At 48.9% G+C, this 21,127-nt stretch overlaps 10 protein-coding genes and 1 pseudogene across 10 annotated transcripts; 5 read left to right on the forward strand and 6 right to left on the reverse strand.

The window, feature by feature from the left end:
• Positions 1 to 846: 846 nt before the first annotated feature.
• YALI1_F08454g (uncharacterized protein) lies at positions 847 to 3,924 on the forward strand (the record flags this gene model as incomplete). The annotated part of the gene is made up of 1 exon (XM_505044.3): positions 847 to 3,924. The coding sequence occupies one exon, from the start codon at positions 847 to 849 to the stop codon at positions 3,922 to 3,924; it is 3,078 nt and encodes a 1,025-aa protein (XP_505044.3).
• A 1,997-nt stretch (positions 3,925 to 5,921) lies between these two features.
• On the reverse strand, positions 5,922 to 6,857 carry YALI1_F08514g (uncharacterized protein; the record flags this gene model as incomplete). The annotated part of the gene is made up of 1 exon (XM_066094479.2): positions 5,922 to 6,857. One exon carries the CDS (start codon positions 6,855 to 6,857, stop codon positions 5,922 to 5,924), a length of 936 nt encoding a protein of 311 aa, XP_065950551.2.
• A 3,069-nt stretch (positions 6,858 to 9,926) lies between these two features.
• Positions 9,927 to 10,310, forward strand: YALI1_F08544g (uncharacterized protein; the record flags this gene model as incomplete). Its single annotated transcript, XM_505046.1, has 1 exon — positions 9,927 to 10,310. The coding sequence occupies one exon, from the start codon at positions 9,927 to 9,929 to the stop codon at positions 10,308 to 10,310; it is 384 nt and encodes a 127-aa protein (XP_505046.1).
• Positions 10,311 to 11,177: 867 nt separating this feature from the next.
• Positions 11,178 to 11,714, reverse strand: YALI1_F08562g (uncharacterized protein; the record flags this gene model as incomplete). The annotated part of the gene is made up of 1 exon (XM_505047.3): positions 11,178 to 11,714. The coding sequence occupies one exon, from the start codon at positions 11,712 to 11,714 to the stop codon at positions 11,178 to 11,180; it is 537 nt and encodes a 178-aa protein (XP_505047.1).
• Positions 11,715 to 13,148: 1,434 nt separating this feature from the next.
• Positions 13,149 to 14,024, reverse strand: YALI1_F08585g (uncharacterized protein; the record flags this gene model as incomplete). Its single annotated transcript, XM_505048.3, has 1 exon — positions 13,149 to 14,024. One exon carries the CDS (start codon positions 14,022 to 14,024, stop codon positions 13,149 to 13,151), a length of 876 nt encoding a protein of 291 aa, XP_505048.3.
• Positions 14,025 to 14,264: 240 nt separating this feature from the next.
• On the reverse strand, positions 14,265 to 14,683 carry YALI1_F08590g (uncharacterized protein; the record flags this gene model as incomplete). Its single annotated transcript, XM_068283272.1, has 2 exons — positions 14,265 to 14,450; positions 14,531 to 14,683. 2 exons carry the CDS (start codon positions 14,681 to 14,683, stop codon positions 14,265 to 14,267), a joined length of 339 nt encoding a protein of 112 aa, XP_068139373.1.
• Positions 14,684 to 14,835: 152 nt separating this feature from the next.
• On the reverse strand, positions 14,836 to 15,435 carry YALI1_F08597g (uncharacterized protein; the record flags this gene model as incomplete). The annotated part of the gene is made up of 2 exons (XM_068283273.1): positions 14,836 to 15,138; positions 15,205 to 15,435. The coding sequence occupies 2 exons, from the start codon at positions 15,433 to 15,435 to the stop codon at positions 14,836 to 14,838; spliced, it is 534 nt and encodes a 177-aa protein (XP_068139374.1).
• A 392-nt stretch (positions 15,436 to 15,827) lies between these two features.
• YALI1_F08603g (uncharacterized protein) lies at positions 15,828 to 16,198 on the forward strand (the record flags this gene model as incomplete). Its single annotated transcript, XM_068283274.1, has 2 exons — positions 15,828 to 15,837; positions 15,909 to 16,198. The coding sequence occupies 2 exons, from the start codon at positions 15,828 to 15,830 to the stop codon at positions 16,196 to 16,198; spliced, it is 300 nt and encodes a 99-aa protein (XP_068139375.1).
• Positions 16,199 to 18,605: 2,407 nt separating this feature from the next.
• YALI1_F08635g (uncharacterized protein) lies at positions 18,606 to 19,349 on the reverse strand (the record flags this gene model as incomplete). Its single annotated transcript, XM_068283275.1, has 2 exons — positions 18,606 to 19,021; positions 19,304 to 19,349. 2 exons carry the CDS (start codon positions 19,347 to 19,349, stop codon positions 18,606 to 18,608), a joined length of 462 nt encoding a protein of 153 aa, XP_068139376.1.
• A 572-nt stretch (positions 19,350 to 19,921) lies between these two features.
• On the forward strand, positions 19,922 to 20,247 carry YALI1_F08644g (Compare to YALI0F05808g, Misc non-coding, similar to Saccharomyces cerevisiae RPP2A (YOL039W); ancestral locus Anc_7.96, highly similar to uniprot|P05319 Saccharomyces cerevisiae YOL039w RPLA2 acidic ribosomal protein P2.beta; annotated as a pseudogene).
• A 249-nt stretch (positions 20,248 to 20,496) lies between these two features.
• Positions 20,497 to 20,739, forward strand: YALI1_F08650g (uncharacterized protein; the record flags this gene model as incomplete). Its single annotated transcript, XM_068283276.1, has 1 exon — positions 20,497 to 20,739. The coding sequence occupies one exon, from the start codon at positions 20,497 to 20,499 to the stop codon at positions 20,737 to 20,739; it is 243 nt and encodes an 80-aa protein (XP_068139377.1).
• Between the last annotated feature and the right edge of the window lie 388 nt (positions 20,740 to 21,127).

Raw genomic sequence — 21,127 nt, forward strand, 5'->3', positions numbered from 1 at the left:
ACTGGAAGTACTCGTCTCCCACTACTGCTACGGAGTATCTGACTTGTAGTCTAGGTCAGAGTACAAACTTCATGGCTTCACGGAGTTGAGAGAGTTATTTTGGAGCGAGATATATACTCATCTGTCATTCACAACTGTTAGTACTAACTGTTGTTTCAAGTTTTCCAAGTTCTACAGTAGAAGACAAGTTCTATTGGTATCGTCGTTCTGGAGTTGTCTGTTGTAGCTGGAACGTGGATTGTTAGAGATTCAAGTAAGGTAGAATATTTTTAGATATGTGGTTTCGACAGACTGTGTATTGAAAGATTTTCTTTACAAATCTCATATCGGAGTCTCTATCTGGATATGTTTCATGAGATGGGCAATCAGTGCACATGCGAAGATACTACTGCGAGATTGTCTTAAATATTCATGATGTGGTGATTGAAAACTGTTGGTTATATCATTGTAGCTCCAAGCAATAATGTCAGCCATTTTTTCCAGTACTTTGGTCGTTTTTATGCGTACCATCAATCAACGACCAATTCGACAGAAAATACTATCATTTAGATATTTATCTTTTTTCACAATTTATTTTTATTTGCATCACTACACCTGCACCTCTGAACCTAATCACAAAAGCCATGCTAACCAGACCCACTATAAGACCTTGTATTTAGTCCAAATTCGCCCCTAAAACTTCTCAGAATATACCTTTGAGTTAGTACAATCATTCTATTGGAAATTTCTGTTCTCATCGGCTCCGCTGCTCTTTTCACAGCCATTTTCCGACCCCCACTTTGCTCCCATGCACGCCACCCAAATTAAAACACGTCTGACGCGTCTCCAATCCCACACCACTTCAAAATGGAACCCAGGCAAAAAAAAGCCCGGTTTTTCGACTCTGAGGAGGACTTTGGCCCGGACACAAAGTCGCTGATTCGCCCCGGAAGCTCACACAAGCCTGGCAAGCCTGCCAGCAACTCTCTGGCTCGACCCACGCCTGCTCCATCGACTTTTCGATCTGATCTCGAGGCGTTTCTGGGGCCTCTTTCGGACCAACGGTTCGGTTTGTTGCTTGCAAAGAGCAAGGGAAATGTCGAACAGGCAGTCAATATCCATTTTGATCTGCCAGAGGAGGTGCAACAAGCGACATCGGAGGAGACGGCGGAAGAGGCGGAAGTGTCTCAAACGACCACCAGCGGCTTTGAGACGACACAAAAGCCCTCCCAAAACACACAGGTGCCTTCTAGAGTCCACACAAGAGGTGGTTGTTCGACTAGTCGTTTCATTGGTTCACTAGTGGTCACGGCATGGGCTTCTAAGTCTTCCAAGGGCAAAGTCAAGTACCAAGACAGACTCGTGGTGGAGCGCCAGTCCCACGACCATTCGAAATCGATCCGGAAGAATCCCACCGACAACTCGCATGTGCACATTCGCACTGTGTCTGGAGAACTTCTGGGGCGCATTTCTGGCGAGCACGACTACTCCATAGCATCTCTGATTGACAGTCGGGTGTGCGACTTTGAGGCGTCGTGTGTTTACGCTGACCACAATCTGAGTCTGGGCTCGAATTTCGTCGTTGAACTGAAATGCTACCTCACCGAAGAAGCGTTCCAGGACGTGGCTATGCCGTTGCTTGACAGCAAGACGGCCAAGAAACGGGAGTATGTGTTTGACAACTCGCGGGAGAGTCACGTGGAGAAGATGCTGCGCAACCGCCAAATCGCCATTGTCGATCTCTTCGGCAAGCTCAATCTTATCAAAGAAAATGAAGCCAACGCAGATATGGTCAAGGACATGCTGAGGGCCAAAAGCCAGCCGCCCTCCAGTCAACCGCCCTCTCAGAACTCAGAGGACGAAAGTGAACCTATTCCCACCGACGAGCTGGATGCCCTTTACAAACGAATCGAAAAGGAGGACGTGGAACAGCCAGAAACAGAGGTGGAGGGGTTCCCTCTAGAGTTGAGAAGATACCAGAAACAGGGATTGACGTGGATGATATCAAGGGAGACGGAGGTGAGCGAGTATTTTGACAATGACGACTCCGGACCTATAAACCCATTATGGACGAAAGTGGACTTTCCGGGAAGTGACGAAAAGTTCTATGTGAACTTTTCATCCGGTGCTCTGACTCTCAAGTTCCCTAAACAAGAAAGGTCCTTCTCAGGAGGCATTCTGGCCGACGAAATGGGTCTAGGAAAGACTATCTCGACGCTTGCCATGGTATACAGAGACCGGCACGTGGGATGCACGTTGGTGGTGGCCCCCATGTCGTTGCTATGGCAGTGGGAACAAGAATGTGAACGAGTTGGTCTGTCGACTTATGTATACCATGAAAAGGGAGCCGATATTGATTTGGATGAGTTGTTCAAAACGTACAGCCCTAACATTCTGATCACGTCATATCACACCCTGGTGTCTCACTATGGTCAGATCAAAGCTCTAGGAGGAGGGCTGGATCGCAACGTCATTTCTGAAACCAGTTCGCATGAGAGACCAAAGATTTTCACCAAGCATTTCCACCGAATCGTGCTAGATGAGGCACACGTGATCAAAAACAGAAATACCGTCTCGGCAAAGGCATGCTGTCTTTTGAGGGCTACCAACAAGTGGGCTCTGACCGGTACTCCTATTCACAACCGTCTGGAGGACCTCTTTTCGATTCTGAAGTTCCTGGGAGCAGCTCCATGGAACGATTTCATCTACTGGCGCAATTTCATCACTCTGCCGTTCCAGGAGGGTAAAATTGTCTCTGCTCTAATGACTGTTCAGTGCATTTTGGAGCCCATAGTGTTGAGACGAACCAAGAACATGAAACAGGCTGATGGAAGTCCTCTGGTAGTGTTACCCAAGAAGACGATCAACATTGAGAAGGTGGCATTGACCGACCAGGAGAGAGTCATCTACAGCTATGTTCTTGCACGAGCTCAGACGTCTCTTCAAAAGTCTGAAGCATCTGAGGCTGTGGGACGCAACTATCTGAACATTTTGACCCAGATTTTACGTCTTAGACAGTCGTGCTGTGATCCAGCGTTGATTTTGCGCCCGGAAGCCGAAGTGCCCACCGACGAGCAGCTTCAGATTGAAGAAAACGAGTCTCAACTCAAGAGCATGATTCAACAATATAATGACGATACTCAGACATCCGCCTGCGAGTATTCGTCTGAGATTATCGCGCAATTACAGGACCAATCGGCTCCTCCAGAGTGTCCCATCTGTGCTGAAGACGTGACCAAGCTGGCCATCTCAAAATGTCTACATATGGGATGTGTGGACTGTCTGGCTGACAATGTTCGGTTCCAGGAGAGCAAGAAGCAGACGCCGGTATGCTGTATATGTCGTCAGCCTGCCGCTCTGAAAGATATATTCGAAGTAGAGAGAACAGGGGAAGATTGCAAGGATATCCGCTTGAAGAAGTTATCTGACAGACCACGCTCTTCCAAGCTCGTTGCTCTGGTTTCCAAGCTCAAGCAGCTCCCTAAAGACGCCAAATCCGTCGTCTTTTCGCAGTTCACAAGCTACCTAGACATCATCCAGACTGAACTGCGTCGTGAAAAGATCCAGGCTTTCAGATTTGATGGTACCTTGTCCAGACAGCAGAGGACCGACGTTCTCAAGGCGTTCGGACTTTCCAAGGGCTCGGTGCTTCTGATCTCGCTCAAAACTGGAGGGGTGGGTCTGAATCTGGTCACTGCCAACCATGCCTTTATCATGGACCCCTGGTGGACGTTTGCACAGGAGGCTCAGGCCATTGACCGAATCCATCGAATGGGACAGACGAAAGACGTGCACGTGACTCGGTTCATTGTGGAGAACTCTGTCGAGGAGAAGATGTTGAAGATCCAGCAACAGAAGATGGTTTTGGCGGGTACGTTGGGTATGTCTGAGCAGGAACAGAAGGCTCAGAGAATCGAGAACATTAAGACTCTGTTGGGGGAGTAATGGAGTACCCCACGTACAGAATGGTGATGATGATGGTGATTGTTACGGTGATGGTGACGGTGATGATGGTAATGGTACCGAGTTGCCGGAGATGTGGAGATGTACATACTAATGTGATTTATAGATTGATCGAAACGTGAAGTTTTGTTCTCAGTTGCAATCAATGGCTGTTCATGTTGATGTCTGTGACTCAATAGTCGGGAAACCCCTGGACATACTGTATCTGAATGTACAGTATAAAGTGAGCAATTCCGACATCCTGACGGAGTGGTCTAATAAAAACATATTGATGGACTATTTTACATCAGATGAACAAATCTTCTCACACAAACTAGTCGTGAAAGACCCACCTTAGGTCATAACCGGAGCTTGTGCACCTGGCTAGAAGAGTATCGAGAACATACGCCACTAATGCACAAAAAGAACTCCATTTGTTTCTGAGTGGTATTATACAACAATCACAGGTCCGTAGAATATCGATGATGAGATTTGTTCAGCATTTTCAGTGTTAATAAGTGTACTGTATGTACAGTATGTACATAGTCGTCTACACCGACAGTCTGGAAGAGTGTTCAGGACGTAGTTCGAGTCCACAGAGTGGACTAAATACGTGCTCCAAGAGCATTTCGCTCCATATCTGTTTTGTCGCAACTTATGAAATGCAGAGGTGCTATGAAACAGGCCATAGAAACTCTTGTTGGAAAGGTATTGTCGTTTAGTTGAGAAATACTTTTGACAAAGTATACGAACTTGTTCGGGGGTTCGTTTCAGGTGTTTCTGAAAAGGAGGTAGTCTTCAGCATATTTTGAGAGAAGACATCGGATTTTTTATATATTATGTAATTGAAATAAAAATCCCCATGGCAGTAACTAATTTATCTCTGATTTTTTTTTTTTCTGTTCATATCATTCATTTTAATTATATACTTTTGCTGTTGAAAGAATAACCTTTGAAATGAATGTAACGCTTACACGAAATATTACTAATTAAACCACGGTTTAGTGTCATGGTGCCAAACTTGGCAACGTACCCTATTTCCAGTAAAAAAATCATAAAAAAACCTGGTTCAGGTCCGGTGTTGTATGTTGGTCCCACATAGCTTCGCATGTTTGTTATTCTCCACATTTTTGTATAAGACCGTTCCAGTATGTACAGTGTACATACTTGTCCATGTTAGTTGGGGTTTTTAGTTACAGTTACCAAGTAGGTTGGGGAGTATTTTGGGAGTATTTCCAAAATATATATTGCTTGTAGTTCCAAAATATATATTGCTTGTTAGTTATAAAAATATATATGCTTGTAGTTATAAAAATATAGATATAAAAACAGAGCACTCTAAACCGATGCCGCTAGCCCAGGATTCAGAAATCACGCCCAATGCACTCCCCACAAATGCAACCGCTAGATACACCGATGACCGAATTAATTGATACACAGTTGTGTCGGAAAATATCTCAAAAAAGACCCCTGGTCTAGCGACAGTAATGATCATCTCTCCGTCCGGGATAAACCCCAATTTTGAGTATAAGGCACCAACCAACTTTGCCCTTGGTAAGGTGATATTAAAGGTTACTGTCCATTGAGTGTGGAAAAGTACCTCATTGGAGCGGGATCATGTCATATCGGCCAGTATCCATTGGATCGGATCATCATGTATGCCCACACTATCACCATGTCAATTGAAGAGTCATTGTGGGCCAATTGACTTGTTTCTACAGAGTCAATTGAGTGCCCTATCATGATCTATACTACAGTCACGAGTACCAGTTCCTAGTGCTAGTACAGTATGTGCACTCAATTGTCATATCTACAGCCATACTCACTCAATTGAGTCACCAGGAGTGACCTACAAGTAAATACAAGTCATAGCCTACCATACTACAGTGTCTACTCCCACTCCACGGGAGGTCGGTCTAATTCTGAATCTGTTTCAAGTCATAATCTACAAGTACTTCCTGATACTTCTGGGCCTATTGAGCTTCTCTCAATCGACGTGTCTACTTCTGAACCTGCTCATCGGCCCAAGACTCCTTCTCGACATAATCGTCAGACTCCTTGTCGAGCTTTTTCTCCTTGGCGAGTCGCTTCTCGGCCTCAGCATCTCGCTCGGCCTTGGGCTCCACGTCCTGTGCACCCTTCTCGGGCTTGTGTTCCTCAGGAGAGTGTTCCTTGGCAGGCACGGTTTCCGAGGTCTTCTCGGATACTCCATGGGGAGCGTCCTGGAATTTCTCGCCCTCGGGCTTGCTGGGGGGTCCTCCGTCGGTCTTCTTGCCCTTGAGTCTGTCGTCGTCAATGAGATCCTGGTCTCGCAGCTCCTTGATGCCCTCCTTCTGGTGTCCGTCGTCCTCGTCGGTGGCCTTGGCTCGCTTGTCGGCAATCTCCGCGTCTCGGGTTCCGTCATCCTTCCACTTGAGATCGGGCTGGTTCTTGGCTAGCACTGCCTCGTCAAAGTCCTTGCCCTCATTGCCTCCCTTCTTGGCGGCCTCCTCCTTCTCCTTGCTGAAGTTCTCCTCCTTCTCCTTGATTGCATCCACGTCGGCAGAGGGCACCTTGGCCGTCACCTCGGTGGCGTCAATTGGGGGGAGAGCGGGCACCTCGTACTCCTCCTTCTTCTTGGGAGCAGGCTTGGGGGGGTTCGTCCACGAGTTGACAACGTAGGCGGTGGGGATGACGAACAGAGCCAGACCGGTAGCGGCCCAGGGCAGGTCCGAGCCGCCCTTGGAAGACGAGCCGGAAGAGTATTGACGTCGCTGCAGCTGTCGAGAGCCCTGTCGCAGCTGGGTTCGTAGAGGTCGGGCGAGTCGAGAGATCATAGTTGTGTGTTGGCAGTGTTGGTGATTGGATGGTCCTGGGGGCCAAGCTTCCTTATATATCTTGGTGAATCTTGGGGGAACAACCAACCAATGGGACGATAGGGTGCCGGGAGCATGCATCGAGGCGGCACTCAGATTAATATGTGCTACTGTACTGCGCCGGCCCCATCAACAAGGTTATCTGATTGCGTAGCGAGAGCACAAGCGAGTCTGGGGGGCGTGGGGCCCTGCTTCTGTGTCATTTATTTGCTCGCCGCCATCACCACTTTTTTCCCACCGTCGCCCACCGGCTTTCGCCAATCATCTCTCTTGTTACTAATGGCGCCATATTGTCTCAAGCTCACTTTGTCCTCGGTGCAGCAACTCAACTCAATTGATGGTTGACAGGTAGCCAACCCACCGGTAACATGCTTGCGGTAGTTATCAGTAGCAAGGGGAGGAGGGAGAGAAGATGATGAGAGGGGCTGGGGCTGGGAGGAGAGCTATATATAATATCATTGTATACCTTGTCCCAACGGGTTTGTGTAACTGTTAAAACTCCGTCTTCATCTTCTTCGACAATTCATCTAGAATAAATTGGCCGAGATAATTGGACTGCTAGCTGGCTGGACCTTCCGGTGCCAAACAACCGCTCGCTAATGTTAAGGCACCATCACCCACCGGAATCATGCAATGACGTCTATCTTTAACGAGCCGCACAGTTTATTCGGGGTGGGGGGTTTTGGTTTCCGAAATTTGAAAAGAAAAGCGGGAAGAAAAATGGGAAAAATATCAGAAACATAGAGCTGATTTTTATCTTAACTTTCTTCCGCTTTTTCCCTGGCCGTAGCACCATTATTGGGCTCTTTGAGGGCTCGTTCACGTCACTGTACATCCAGTATTCTGCCCCTTCTAGCAACTTCCAACTCAAAACTCTGAACCGAGAGATGAGCAATAGCGATCGAAGAAAAGACGTCCAAAGAACAAGTCTCAATTGGCCGGCCCGGACATACAGCTCGTGTGCCCTGAACGTAGACGGAGATTGGATTCGCCGCACGACGACATGAGCGGGCCTGTCCGTGTCGTTGTGTAGTTTGAGGGCGCACGAACTCCCGCCCAAAGGAACATCTCCGAGGCGTTTACAGGAGATCGGCTGCTCTTGAGTGCTTGCGAGGACGGGCAGGAAGTTGGGCCGAAGTTTGATACAGCTGGTCGGTTTCTTCTCAGGAGTTTGGTGCGGCAACAGCTGTCTTGCTGTGCGGCTCTCGGAGACCGGAAGTCGTATTCAGACAGCCACAGGACCGGGTCGAAGGGTGGGCAGATTTGTCTGAACTTTTTAGACACTCTGGTTTCTAACGGAGTCGTTGTTCCTAAAGGTACTTGGATCTTCATCGGTGATGGGGTGGTAGGGTAGATGTGGGTGATGATTGGCGAGTGAGAATGATTGACGAGGGAGTACTTTACGTAACACTATGGCTACAGTCAGACCAAGGAACTCGCACGACACCAGATATTACTGTTCTTGATTCTGCCTTTACTTTCATACCCTCCTGAAACTCCATTTAACTATGCGGATATAGTTAGTCTGAGACCTGGGGTGAATCTTGTGCGTAGGTGTTGTGCTCCCATCGGAGATGGGGGACAGAAGAAAAGAGCAGGAGTTCAATATAGTGTTTTATAAGGTGGTCTTCTACGACATCGACTTTGTTTATGTTCAGATTCGGGCTTCTGGACAAGCTGGACAAGTATTTTTAGGGAGTGGATGCCTCCAGCAACTGACTTGAAAGTCCGGCAGATGGGATAGTACCGAGAATCAGAGAGTGGCCAGCTAATTGGCTGATTGTTGGCGCTTACACTGACACCTCCGATCGATCTCAATCTCCGTTGGAACGATACTGGCCCCGTCAGTGTTGTGCTGATATCAGTCCTGAGCATTATACTCCATGCACGTGAGCAATGGCAATCTGGAGTTGAAATACGAGAATGTTTTAGCCTTCTTCTCTTCCTTGGCTTCTTGTCTAGTCCGATGGTGTCTTCTTCGTCGGTGTTGGGTCCAACTAGTGCTCGTGATGATCTCACTCTATACGGAGACAGGGCATGCACTTTGTACTTGTATCCGTACCTAATGCCAGTGTCGCGTCTTGCAGGGCCTTCCAGAGACGCGTCGGTCGTGGTCCTCTCGTTGCTTAAATAGGGCACTTCGACATCCGCCGTCTCTCCAGTGATGCCTGGCTTCGCTGTTGCTATTGATCAGCCCTCCATGCTCCTCCAGCACAACTACGGTGCCTGCGGTCATGTAATCGACTTGCCGAGACTCGAACCGCCACACTCGAGTGGTCCTAGCTGTTCTCGTATCAGACCTCGAACTTCAGTTTCAGCACGATCTCAACTAAAGTCTGACCAGAGAATCGAACACGCGTTCCTCAAGGTTCGCACCGGAGCCCGTCCACGTGCCTGTGCATATCTCATGTGTGATCATTCGTCTGAGTGACGTAAAACGTAGGTAGCAGGCCAGGTGGGTATCGCGGCGAGTGTCGTGTGGTTTAATTTCGGAGGGGTTGGGTCTGATTGGCTATATACGGTAACAACGTTTTATTGTTTCGTGTATGTTTTTTTATGTTGTTTTTTTGTGTATTGTATTTTTTTCTTTTCGGAAATTATTATTTTGCTTTTTATTTCATTTTGTATTTTCTTATGTTGTACTTTATTTTTTTCTTGTTTATTTTCCATTCTTCACATCTCTTAATTGAACTCAAGTTTATGCACATACATACCCCATTTGGGGAACATAACAGGATACAAGTACAGTACCCAGAGTGACACGAAATCGGCCAAATAAAAGCCCCGCCTCATACAACAGCACATACAATCACTCCATCACATTTGCATCCATCCACCACCCCCCCACGCACGCCTCTGGTTCTCCCTTCGGCTCCTCCACATCCAACGACCGCGCCGCGGTTCGATTCCCACCAACGCAGCTTGACCGATTTCCAAACTCCCAACCCTCACCAGCTCCTCCCCATAGACTTGGAGCACTGGGCGGACCAGCCAACAAGAAGACAAGAAGAGACCCAAAATAACGTGCAGCAAAAAATCCCACGTCACCGCAAAACCGTGTACGTTGTAGTTAAGTAGTCGTGTATCACCACCACATAAACACTTGTCTTCTTCCACCACACATCTATCGCACGCCACAACCGCCACGCCATGAAATCGTCTGCCTCAGTAAAACTGACCCTCAAAGTGTCGTCAGAAAAGTTGCAAAAGCTCAAGGACCGGTCGTCGGCCCCCTCCAGCCCGATGCCCGCATCTCAAGCCGCCTCCGGCTCGTCCACACCTGCGCCCAAGGGCAAGCCCGGACCCAAGCCGGGCTCGTCGCACACGAAATCGGGCCCCAAAGACACAGACAGCGCGATAAACTCGCAACTTAGAGCGCTGGACCGGACCGGAAAGCCTCCCCGGCACTGGGTCAAGACGCCTGTGCAAATCAAGAGCTTCACCAATTGCGCGTTCGACGTGCCCGAATGGGGAAGCAGTGATAAGGGCATGAATGAGAGGGGAGAGAAGAAGGTCAAGCTAGAGGTGGAGTGATGTCGCGGATGGCCCGACACCTACAGAATTACAGAATTACAGAACAGCCAAAGGACACCACAGCACAAGTACTTGTAGCAAATGTGGCGCAAGCAAACGAACAGACCATTTCGACTAAACAGCAACCCCAAGGGCACCATCTTCAGCGCTGTCCTCTAGAACTGTCGAACCAGAACGATCGAACGGATGGCATGACATGAATGGACCAGCGTGCCATCTTCACACTCCGATCGTGTGGCACCTGAAACACGCTCATGTGCTAACAGCCGTCTGCCACAATGGCACATTTGCCACCAGTTCACATCCCCAAGGTCACCATATCAGCGATCTACGACATGCAAATACCACCACCAGAGTCTCACACACACTGTACAACGTCATGCTTCTAGAACCATGCCAGTGCATACGTCTCTCAGCACCCATAACGATCTGGTTATCAGACTAGATGCCTATGGTTACACAGAGTCCTGAGGACGTCTCTGAGTCTGCAACCAGACCTGCAAGTCAGATCCACGAGACACTTACATTTAGCATCTGCATATATTTGATACACCAACTAATCAAACCTTCTAACAGTGTAGCCTTGGACGGGAACCTCGTCACTGGTATGTATGTACTGTCTTGTAGAAAAACTTGTACCAGTAAAACACTGCGCTCGTACACTGTAGCTCAGTCTACTATCACAGATTACGTCGATCACTGCCACCCTGAGTTACGCCACCCAGTCTGACCACTACATCCGACCGCGCCCAGCATCTTGTCGCGGGCTCGTCACTCTGATCTCTCTCTCCATTCACTATGGGTATGGTTCAACCGAAGTTGCTATGCTGTGTTGTTACAAGTCGCGGTGCGACGTCATGCTAATGGTTACTCATCGTCAGGGGCCTCGTACCGCTGCATCAGCAGCCGCTTGTACTCATCCATGTCCGTGTCCCACAGCTGGGCGGCCTGGGCGTTGAGAGGCGACTTGTTGTTGGGCTCGCCAAACAGCGACTGCAGGGACAAGAGAATTGTCTGCACGTTGTACACGGCAGACCACTTTTCCTTGAGAATGTCCAGGCAGATGTTGCCGGACATGTCCACGTTGGGATGCCACATGGGGCTGATGAACTTGATTGTGGGTGCGGTGTAGGGGTAGTTTTGGGGGAAGGCCAGCGAGATTTTGAACGTCAGGTCCTCGTAGACCGTTCCCTCCGGGCCGGTCAGGGTGCCGGTCCAGTTGAGCAGATCTGCGTCGGACACGGGGAACGCCGAGATTCCGGGCGTGTCGGACATCATGAGTTGCATCAGCTCGTTTTGCAGGCGCTTGGTGACCGAGTGGCCGTCGTTTGAGTTGGATCCCGACATTTGCAGCTTGGCGGGGTTTTCAGCAAAGGGGTCGGCATTCTGGGCTTCCATCTGCATTCTTTTCGGGTTCTTCAGCTATCCTCTTGTTCTTTGGGTCGCGGCGCAAGAGAAGAGGTCTGAGGAGGGTGGGTAGGGTGGACGGTGGTTTCGTGGTGCTAAGTGTAACAGGTAGGAGGTAGAGGGTTATGTGTATATACAGTCTTGGTATTATGCGTTCATGTGTGTACTTTAGAGTTGTGTTTATGGGTTTCTGTTTTCGGCACCAGGGGATGGAGGGGCTCCGTAATTTGGGGGCGCAAAAATATACATACGCAACGAGACAATTTTTGGAAATAAAACCAACAGCTCTTTGTTCGATTCCAATTTTCCCCGATTTTATCCGATTTTTATTCCGCCCAGAACAGCCCTATCTCGCTCCAACCTATTTCGTTCCCACGACAACCAAAAAGGGCCTGAGTGTGCCTCTATTACGCAAGGCACGTACATACCATGGCTTCATTGAGTATACTACACGTGAACACGATAATTAGCAGCCGCACAGGCTGGAAGCAAGGCTATGAGTTCGGATGTGGGCGATTTTTGGGCGCAAAAAAGTGGATATGGAGACGCTATCGGGGCTGTATTCCATTTGTATCAACTTGGAATCCCCCCGGAACGCCTCTAGATTGCTCTGATCGGACTCTTTCCAAATAGCAAGCTAGAGATAGTGCGAGACCAAAGTGGAAGCAAAAGGATCTAGATCGGAATAGAGGAATGGGCGGTAACAGAGGGAATACAAGAAGCGATAAATGACCCATAAAGTCGGGTTATCGACTGAATCTGTAGTTCCAGCTGTCCAAGAAGCATAATAGCTCATGAGTTGGTCCTCGAATACACCCCCTTAGGAAGAGTAGTAAGACACCACTCTCTAGCTAAGCGATAAGAAGCAAATTCACAAGCAGCGATCAAATACCATTCTACAAGTACTCTCTGCAGTCACATGACCACCTTCTAGAATCTCCTTGCTATGATCTTCGACAAACCTCCGGGATTGTCCTCGGGAGATCTACCGTTACATTGGAGGTTGAGTTGAGCGTGGGGGTTTGAGAGAGTTGAGAGTTAACAGCAAGATGATGCTAACTGTCGTAAATGAACACTCCGATGTTGATCATCGGACAATGAGTATGATAAAAGTGTGTTTGTACAAGTACTTGTACACTTGCAGACAGGAGGGCTTTTCTCCGGCACTTCACTGACCCCCAAGAGGCCCATGAGTGAACTACGAGTAGCCTAGAAGGCTCATTCAGCTGCTTGAGGCCATCACGATGATCAACCACTTCCAGTGGTCACCTACAGACTGACCTACAAGCACAGCACAGTAGCTGAGTTGTCAGCGACCCTCGGTACTCCTACAGCCTTCGTTTCATGATCGTGAATAATATTAAAAGGTATAAAAACTAGAAATAAGAAGTGAAAGTCGGGTCCAGACCCTAGAACATGTTAGCAGACTGCTTACTCGTCGTGGCAGTCGCACTCCTTGGTGGTGACAACCAGGGTGGTGGGAGGCAGAGAGGTGGTAGACTCGGGGCAGGGCTCCTCGATGGTGTCGGTGACGGTAACTCGCTCCTGAGAAGCAGGAGCGGAAGAGGTGGGAGCAGCAGAAGAAGTGGGAGCAGCAGAAGAAGTGGGAGCCTCGGTAGAAGAGGGAGCCTCAGTGGAAGAAGGAGCAGCAGAAGAAGGAGCAGCAGAAGAAGAAGCAGGCTCGGAGGTAGAAGCGGGAGCCTCAGAAGTAGAGGGAGCCTCGGTTGAAGAAGCGGGGGCGGAAGAAGAAGGCTCAGCAGCAGGAGCAGGGGTGGTGGAAGGAGCAGGAGAGACAGTCTCGGTGACCCAGACAGTGGACTCGTGGCCATCGGCGTCAGAGATGATCAGACCCATGGTAAAGAAGGGAGCCTGGATAGTCAGGTCCATGCCCTCAGCGGCCTCCTGGATCTCGTTGATCTCCTCGGGGGTGAACTCACGCTTTCGGTTGGGGTAAGCCACGCCCTGCTTCTCCTCCCAGATTCGGTGCAGCCACTCGGAGATGGTCTCGTTCTTGGTGCCGATGCCAAAGTCGGACAGGTCGGGGATCCACAGACCCATGGTGAAGAAGGGGGCCTGGATGGTGAGGTCCAGAGCCTCCTCGGCCTTCTCAGCGTCGGGGGCAGGGGTGGTCTGGGCAGCAAGGTGGTCATGGATGGCATCGTAAGCGGCAGACAGAACGGCAGAGGTGGCCTGCTCGCCGGCAGTGGCGTCGGGAATGGAGATGACCTGGGTGGTCTCGGCCCAGTCAAGAGTGATGAGCTCAGCAGCAGCCACAGCAGCAGTAAGGAGAACAGTAGAGAACTTCATTGTGGTGGGTAGAAAGGTGCGTGAAGAGTGTGACTGAGGACTTGTCTGGTGAGAATACCGGGACGGAGGTGACCCTTATATAACTCCAGAAACTCGAGATATTCCTTCACAACCACCTCTGTCGAACGTCTAGAGCTAGAATAACCTAATACAGCGTACCTTGCCGATCGCCTTCCGTCTAGAAGCAGCTAAAAAGTGCATAAAAATGGATTAGGAATAGCTCCGGCGATCTGAGGCGGCCTAGTCCGGGTACAGGCAACCACGGTGGTACCCTGAGGTCAGCTTCACGAAGGTATGCTGTGTGAAATGTGGTGTATTGTGTTGTGGTATCATTGTGAGGTATCCAAAGACAAGTTCAGGTAGTTGACAGGTACCTGCCAGTACAATAACAGTTCCACGGTGGGTTTTGGCTGGCAGTTGGCCAAACTAAGTTGAGCGTCGGGATCTTCGGTAATAAATGTCGATGAAAAAGAAAAGTAGCCGTGGAGAGCCAATTGTTAGCCCACTTTGCACGTGGAGGGAGGGCTTTGGCGATATACGGAGTGGCAAACAGAGACCATTGTTCTGGCAGAGGCCATTGTTCCGGTAGAGACCATGGTTCTGACGCTGAGTAAGGCCATATGTAAAAACAAACAAAAAACAAGCGATCCGAAGTGCATTGGAATTAGTTCAACGCCCGACTAACGTTTGCGACCAATTGCACCGTTCAATCCAATAGACCTTTCCATCTGTCCACTTTGCGTTTCTTTTTATCAGTGGCCAAATCGATGCGGGTACGTACCCGTCAGTGGTGCAGTGCTTGTAGCTGTGGTTATGGAGACGCATGAGGGCGGGACAAGCACCTGGCAAGCACCTGAAATGAAGATACTTTCATATACATCCCACACTCATGCTCTCGTGAACTGGAACAGTTATGTTTTGTAGGCTGCCGGGGACAGCCGTTCATTGAAAGGACCGCCACAATCGCTCCGACTAGGACGAGACCAGGCGCCGTTCTCTGCAGCTCCCTCTGCCAAAGCGATTGTTCGTCGACGGGTGAACAGCTGATTGGCGTCTTTCGGCGAGCTACTCCAGTGCAGATCTCCCTACAGTACTGTAGGTACTCCAGAGCCCACTTCGGTCACATGCAAGCTTCACCGGCGTGTGAGACGCCCGTACCCCTTGATCAGCTGCATCTAACGACTTGATTGGCGGTACAAGTGGAGTGGTGCTGAGTCTGAGGTGTTTGTGTCTGTAGATGCTGCGGTACCTGCTTCTGTGTCGGCACTGTTCGGTACCTGCTTGTATGTGTCAGTTGCTTTGTTGGTTGCTTTGTCAGTTGGGTTGAGTGTGAGTCAGTTGGTTGTGTTTGTGTCGAGTCTGTTTGCGTCGAGTCTGTTTGCGTCGAGTGTTTGCGTCTTTGGTCTCTCATGGCCGCTCTTTGGCCGCTCTTTGGCCGCTCTTTGGCCGCTCTTTGGCCGCCTGCTGTCGATTGCTAGCTCGTTGACCGGCACGAGCCATTAAGGCTCAGCGTATCCTTCAGAGGTTGATTTTATTTTCACTTTATGGGATTTACGGTTAACTACAGTGCAATTACGGGTAACTCTGTTTAGTTGGAGTTGCAAGTACTGTAGATATGGCTCAGATTGAAGGTGACCGTCAGCCGAACGGGGCCAAAACGCTTTAAAAGGGCGCTGAAAGGGAGCTTAAAGTGATAAAAACATACTTCCACAACCTCAAAAAACCTCCGCCCCCTCTCCAACCACTTTTACTGCTCTCCACAGCTTTGGCCACCCCCCTCAAAACCACATCCCCCCATTATCTATGCACCAAAGTTAGCTCGACGACGATCCGGCTGCTGCAGCTGAAAGTTGTGTCTTGCAAAAAGTAATAAATCACTCGCAGACAAGGAACAGACTATTCCAGTGTACGCACACACCACAGGAACCAGGCACAAGGGCCCCAGTCCAGGAACCAGGCACAATCTGGAGGTGGAGGAAGTGCATGCCAAGGCCAAAGTTGAGGATAGCGTGATTCACAGTGAGCTGTTGGAGGGTTGCGAGGTTCTCATCACGAGCGCGCCTACTCGCCTACTCGCCTACTCGCCTACTCGTCTACTCGCCTACTCGTCTACTCGTCTACTCATCTACTCATCTACTCGTCTCGTCTACTCGCCTACTCGTCTACTGTACTAAACACCGTCTACTTGGGTATCCAAACATGATCTCTCCATCCAAAAAGCTCTCCTCCAAGCACTAACGGGTTCTAGTTTTCACGATCCAGAGAAAGAAAAAGAAAAGACCGAGGACCATGTGGTTATTGATTTCTGCACCCGGCCCAAAAGGGCAGGGAAGATACCATACGGAGCCAAACTGAGGTCTATCGGCACAACGGGCCGCTGGAACCGTCTTAGATGGAGCAACCGTGGGGTGAGCCATTTGTGAGCGTTCAACAGTGGTGAGCAATGTTTTGATCAGGCCATGGAATATGTGCTTGCCATGACCGCTCACTCTTGTACGTGTACTCGTACGGGTTGTCCTCCACTGTAAGATTGCAGTAATGGCAGTGTGCAAAGTGCAAACTCAAGCATCTGGCTATCACAGTGCTGGGACGGTCCATCAACGCCAATCAGCCGTCTATCATGACTCGAGTGCCAATCCACGGCCAATCAACACAGCTGACTACTTCGGAGCCCGTCTTTTAGGGCAATCGGCGGCCAAGCAACATTAGGGTGTCTTCGGTACGAGTACGAGTCGGAGTATCGTGCAAGTAGTGTTTGGTATGGCTGTAAATATTGTAGCTTTCGAAGCGAGACTCGGCCTTTCAACTGAGACCCATTTGTTTTGGGAAAAAGTAATGAGCAGCTAGCGCAGAGACCGTGTGGAAACGGAGGCGAAGGACAGCCAATGTACAACTACGGTAGCTGAGACTGGGGCGAATTGTTAATTCGGTTTTATATTTAATCAAAATATGGGACTTTAAATTCCATTGAAAGAACTATAGCAAGACATTAGAGCGTTCAGCTGTGGCTGTAGTTCAAGTTTAGTAATACCAGGGAATCTGAAAGAAGTAGCGAAAACAGGGTCCATTCCGAGACCAAAGCTGAGGTAACTACTATTCATATACAGTACATACTGACTATCAACTCCATTTAGGCGGTTCTCCTTAATGGACGTCTTCTGACTCTAGATAGTTTTAATGAGTAACCATGAACATGAACCGAATGAGTACGTACAATCAAAACAGGTGTGAGCACTTTTTCGCACTGCATTTCAAAAGACAACTCAAGATTGACCTTTTACTCATCGAACCGAGCTATATTATGGAGTTCCGACCACTATAAAATGTGTATGGGGTGGCCTGGGTCGGACCGCTAGACACCAACTCGTCTACAGAATTCCGACATCTGACTGTAACTCGAGACATTACCAATCTCTGAATCGCCAGTATCCACATTACCAGACTTCAACCCATCGACCAAGACAACCGAAATACTGTGAGAAATACTGGAAACCAAAACCTGTTGCCGATCCAAGTACGATCTAATTATCTAGATACCGTAGGTAGATAGCAATGAAGAGACGTTGTTTGTAGTAGTATGGCAGCTCTACGACTGTCACTCTGCGACTCTCTAAGACTTCTTCTCCACGACGTCCCCTTTACAATATCCTCTCTCACCTGCGTACATTCGTCTCTTGGAATTTGCCAGACATCTATGATCGAGGGCTGGGCATGTTAGGAGGCAACAGCTATATTGATTTGGAGGCAATCTGCGTGAAATTGATGAGCCGGCGTCGAAAGATCTACAACACGTACAGTACGTAAGCATGGAAATGGCAAGAAGGCTCATCCGGACAAGCGAGAGCCCACTCTCGTCACGGGAAGTGAAAGCCGGAGGATGGAGATGCTTTAAGGAGTATATTGACGAAGAAGACAAGTGATTCCCAAGGTCCGTACCAGTCTTGACACAGTCAATTTGAGAGCCATTGTCTTGAACGAGATGGACTCATTCAGTCCACCCACAAGTTGATACCGCTATGTACTTGGATACTGTACTTGTAGACACTCTCCTCTAGGGTGCCACTGAATCGACCAAATTGCTGACAAATAAAGTCTTCAAGTGTGTATATATATTCCAAGGAGTCAAGTGGTTGGCTGGAAGGACTGGAGAATCTCACTTGTCAGTTTGCGAGTTTCCAGGTGGATGGTGAATTTGATATTTTATCCGGCCCAAGTGGGACTATACTTTCAATAAAATGAAAAAAATAAATGAAAGAAATAAAATAAATAAAGTGAAAAGAAATAAAAAGAAATAAAAATAGAATAAAACACTCAGCTAGATACGAATACAAAAGGCCCAACCGAGAGATCAGCTGGTACATCAAAACTACAAGTACAAGTACAAGTACAAGAACGACCCACTCGAGCTTTGCTCTCGTGTCAGCCAATACATTTACAATAAGCCCACACTCCGAGAGCACTTGAAACACCTTCGAGCTTTGCTCTCAAGGCTCTCAAGGCTCTCAGGGCTCTGAGGCTCTCAGTTCACAGTGTTCGCGTATGTCAATCATACAATACATATTTTTATTACCATGCAATCCCTTATCGCAGAGGAATGAACTTGGAGTTGGAGACACCGGGTCGGCCGTGTCGGGTGGGGGTGTAGGTGATGGAGAACTCACCGAGGTACATGCCGATCATCTCGGGCTTGATCTCAACGGTGGTGAAGGACTTTCCGTTGTAGACACCAACAACAGAGCCAATCATCTCGGGGAAGATGAGCATGTTTCGCAGGTGGGTCTTGACCACGGCGGGCTTCTCGTTGGGGCCGGCGGCGAGCTTGGCCTTTCGCAGCTTGTTGATGAGAATGGTAGGCTTCTTGTTGAGGCCTCGGTTGAACCGTCTTCGGGCTCGGGCGGAAACGAGCTCCTTGAACTCGTCGGTGGAGATCTCGAGCAGATCCTTGAGGTCAACGCCTCGGTAGGAGAACTTCTTGAAGGTTCGAGCCTTTCGGGATTCTGTGTTAGTTGGAACAGGGGAATTGGGCGTAAGCGTGTCATTTCAGATCATGTGGATCACAGAGGTCATATTGCGAGTGACATAGCTATGTCGTGTATCACAGAGGTCGTATCGCGGCTGAGATTCCTCATGCCACGTCGCGGATGACAATTATCATGCCACATCATCACACAGCTCCCGTTGCAGGTGACACCGCCCATACGGAGCCACGCCGTGGGCCACGCCGTGCAATCCTCCCTGTCATGCCACCGCAATGTCTCTGGGCGCCGTGTCGCACCAACCGTAATTCGACATGTCCTCCATACGCCGGTCTCGTTTATCGTCCATACGTACCAGCAGAAGCGTCAGCCATTTTTGTCGTTTGATGTGAGTAGGAAAAGACTTATTCAAAGTGTTGATAATCTTTTCGGTTGGGAGGAGTGAGTGGTTCCGTTTTGGAACTCCCAACACGTGATTCAGTTAGGGTTAGTAGGGTTGTGCACGGGAGAGGCGTGGTTTCCACTTCGGGACACCAAGCCACTCAAAAAGCTTATTTTCTGTCCGACCCACTCTTTTTTCAAAACCACATCTTTGAGATTTTTCCTTCACAAGAAATAGTCTGCTTCCAACAGCTTAAATTTGATTATTTACAAGTGAGTACGGCAGCCAGAGAGGTCTGGCGACGACGACAACCACGACAGCAACGACAAATTGGCGACGATTCTTACCTCGTGGTACTGTCATTGCAAACAGGATCGAAGACCGGTGGTGAAGTTCGATTTATTGTTTAACGACTGTTTGACGATTGATTGAGAAATGTTCCACAACTGTTCTGACTGTTCCAAGACTGTTTAATGACTGTTGGACTGTTCCAAGACTCATCTCGTTCACCTCGATCACCTCCTCCATACTAACCACAGTGAAGTACCTCGCCGCTTACCTCCTGCTTAACGCCGCTGGCAACACCTCTCCCTCCGCTGCCGACATCGAGAAGGTCATCTCTTCCGTCGGTATCGAGGTTGACTCCGAGCGAGTCGCCGCCCTTCTCAAGGACCTTGAGGGCAAGTCTGTTGACGAGCTCGTTGCCGAGGGTACCGAGAAGCTCGCTTCCGTTCCTTCCGGAGGTGCCGCCCCCGCTGCTGCTGGTGGTGCCGCCGCCGGCTCTTCCGACGCTCCCGCCGCCGAGGAGAAGGAGGAGGAGAAGGAGGAGTCCGACGACGACATGGGCTTCGGTCTGTTCGACTAAACGCTCTAGAATCTTGTCAGAGTCCAAAAATAAAAATGTACATCTTATGTTCTATTGGTTGTATGAGTGTGTATGATGCGATCGTGTTGTGTAGGTCAATGTATTTATTTTTTTAAATAATTCCATGATTTTTGGAATACCAAACCGAAGTTAGAAAAAATATAAAGTGAATTCATTGGATTCGATTTCCCGTCAATTTCAATCATTTCCCATCCTTTTTCAACTACTCGTACAAGTACTTGGGGGTCAATGTCATCCAGTTTGGTGCCATTTGTTCAAATTCAAATTCAACTTTTTCACCTTTCCAGCATATTCCAATCTATTCAATTAATTCAATTCCCATCAAGACATAGCAATCAGAAAACGAGCATGTACATACTCTACGTACCGTACATAGCATACTCGCAATACTCTGACTGTGTTGGACTTTTCGAGACACCCGAACGTCCACTAATCCTTGAACCTGATCACTCGGTCTACCGATCTCACTAATGACCTACAACTGCTCCACTATCCACTGCTGTCCATTGTGGAGTCATTGGTAGAGGACAGAGCGAATGGCCAACTACGATACCAACCGTACCGCACCGCACAGTACCTATTCACTAGATGCGGGACAAATAACTGGTGGTCAGTTTGCGACTGTCCGAGTGATGAGATCAATCATTATAGTACATACAGTACAGTACATACATGCTTTGATCAACTACTGGCGACCGATGTGGCAGAATATAGGTTTCTGACACAGTTCTACCCTCACAATCGTCTCCAATCCCACTGACTCACCAATTCTTTCCGTCGATTTGGAACCGCTTTTCAACTCGAACGGTGTCTGGAGCTCTCTCAGTCTCGCCTGTTCGGTTGTTGAAATTCCAGTGCT

Source organism: Yarrowia lipolytica, chromosome 1F (genome assembly GCF_001761485.1).
Source record: "Yarrowia lipolytica chromosome 1F, complete sequence".
Classification (NCBI taxonomy): domain Eukaryota; kingdom Fungi; phylum Ascomycota; class Dipodascomycetes; order Dipodascales; genus Yarrowia; species Yarrowia lipolytica.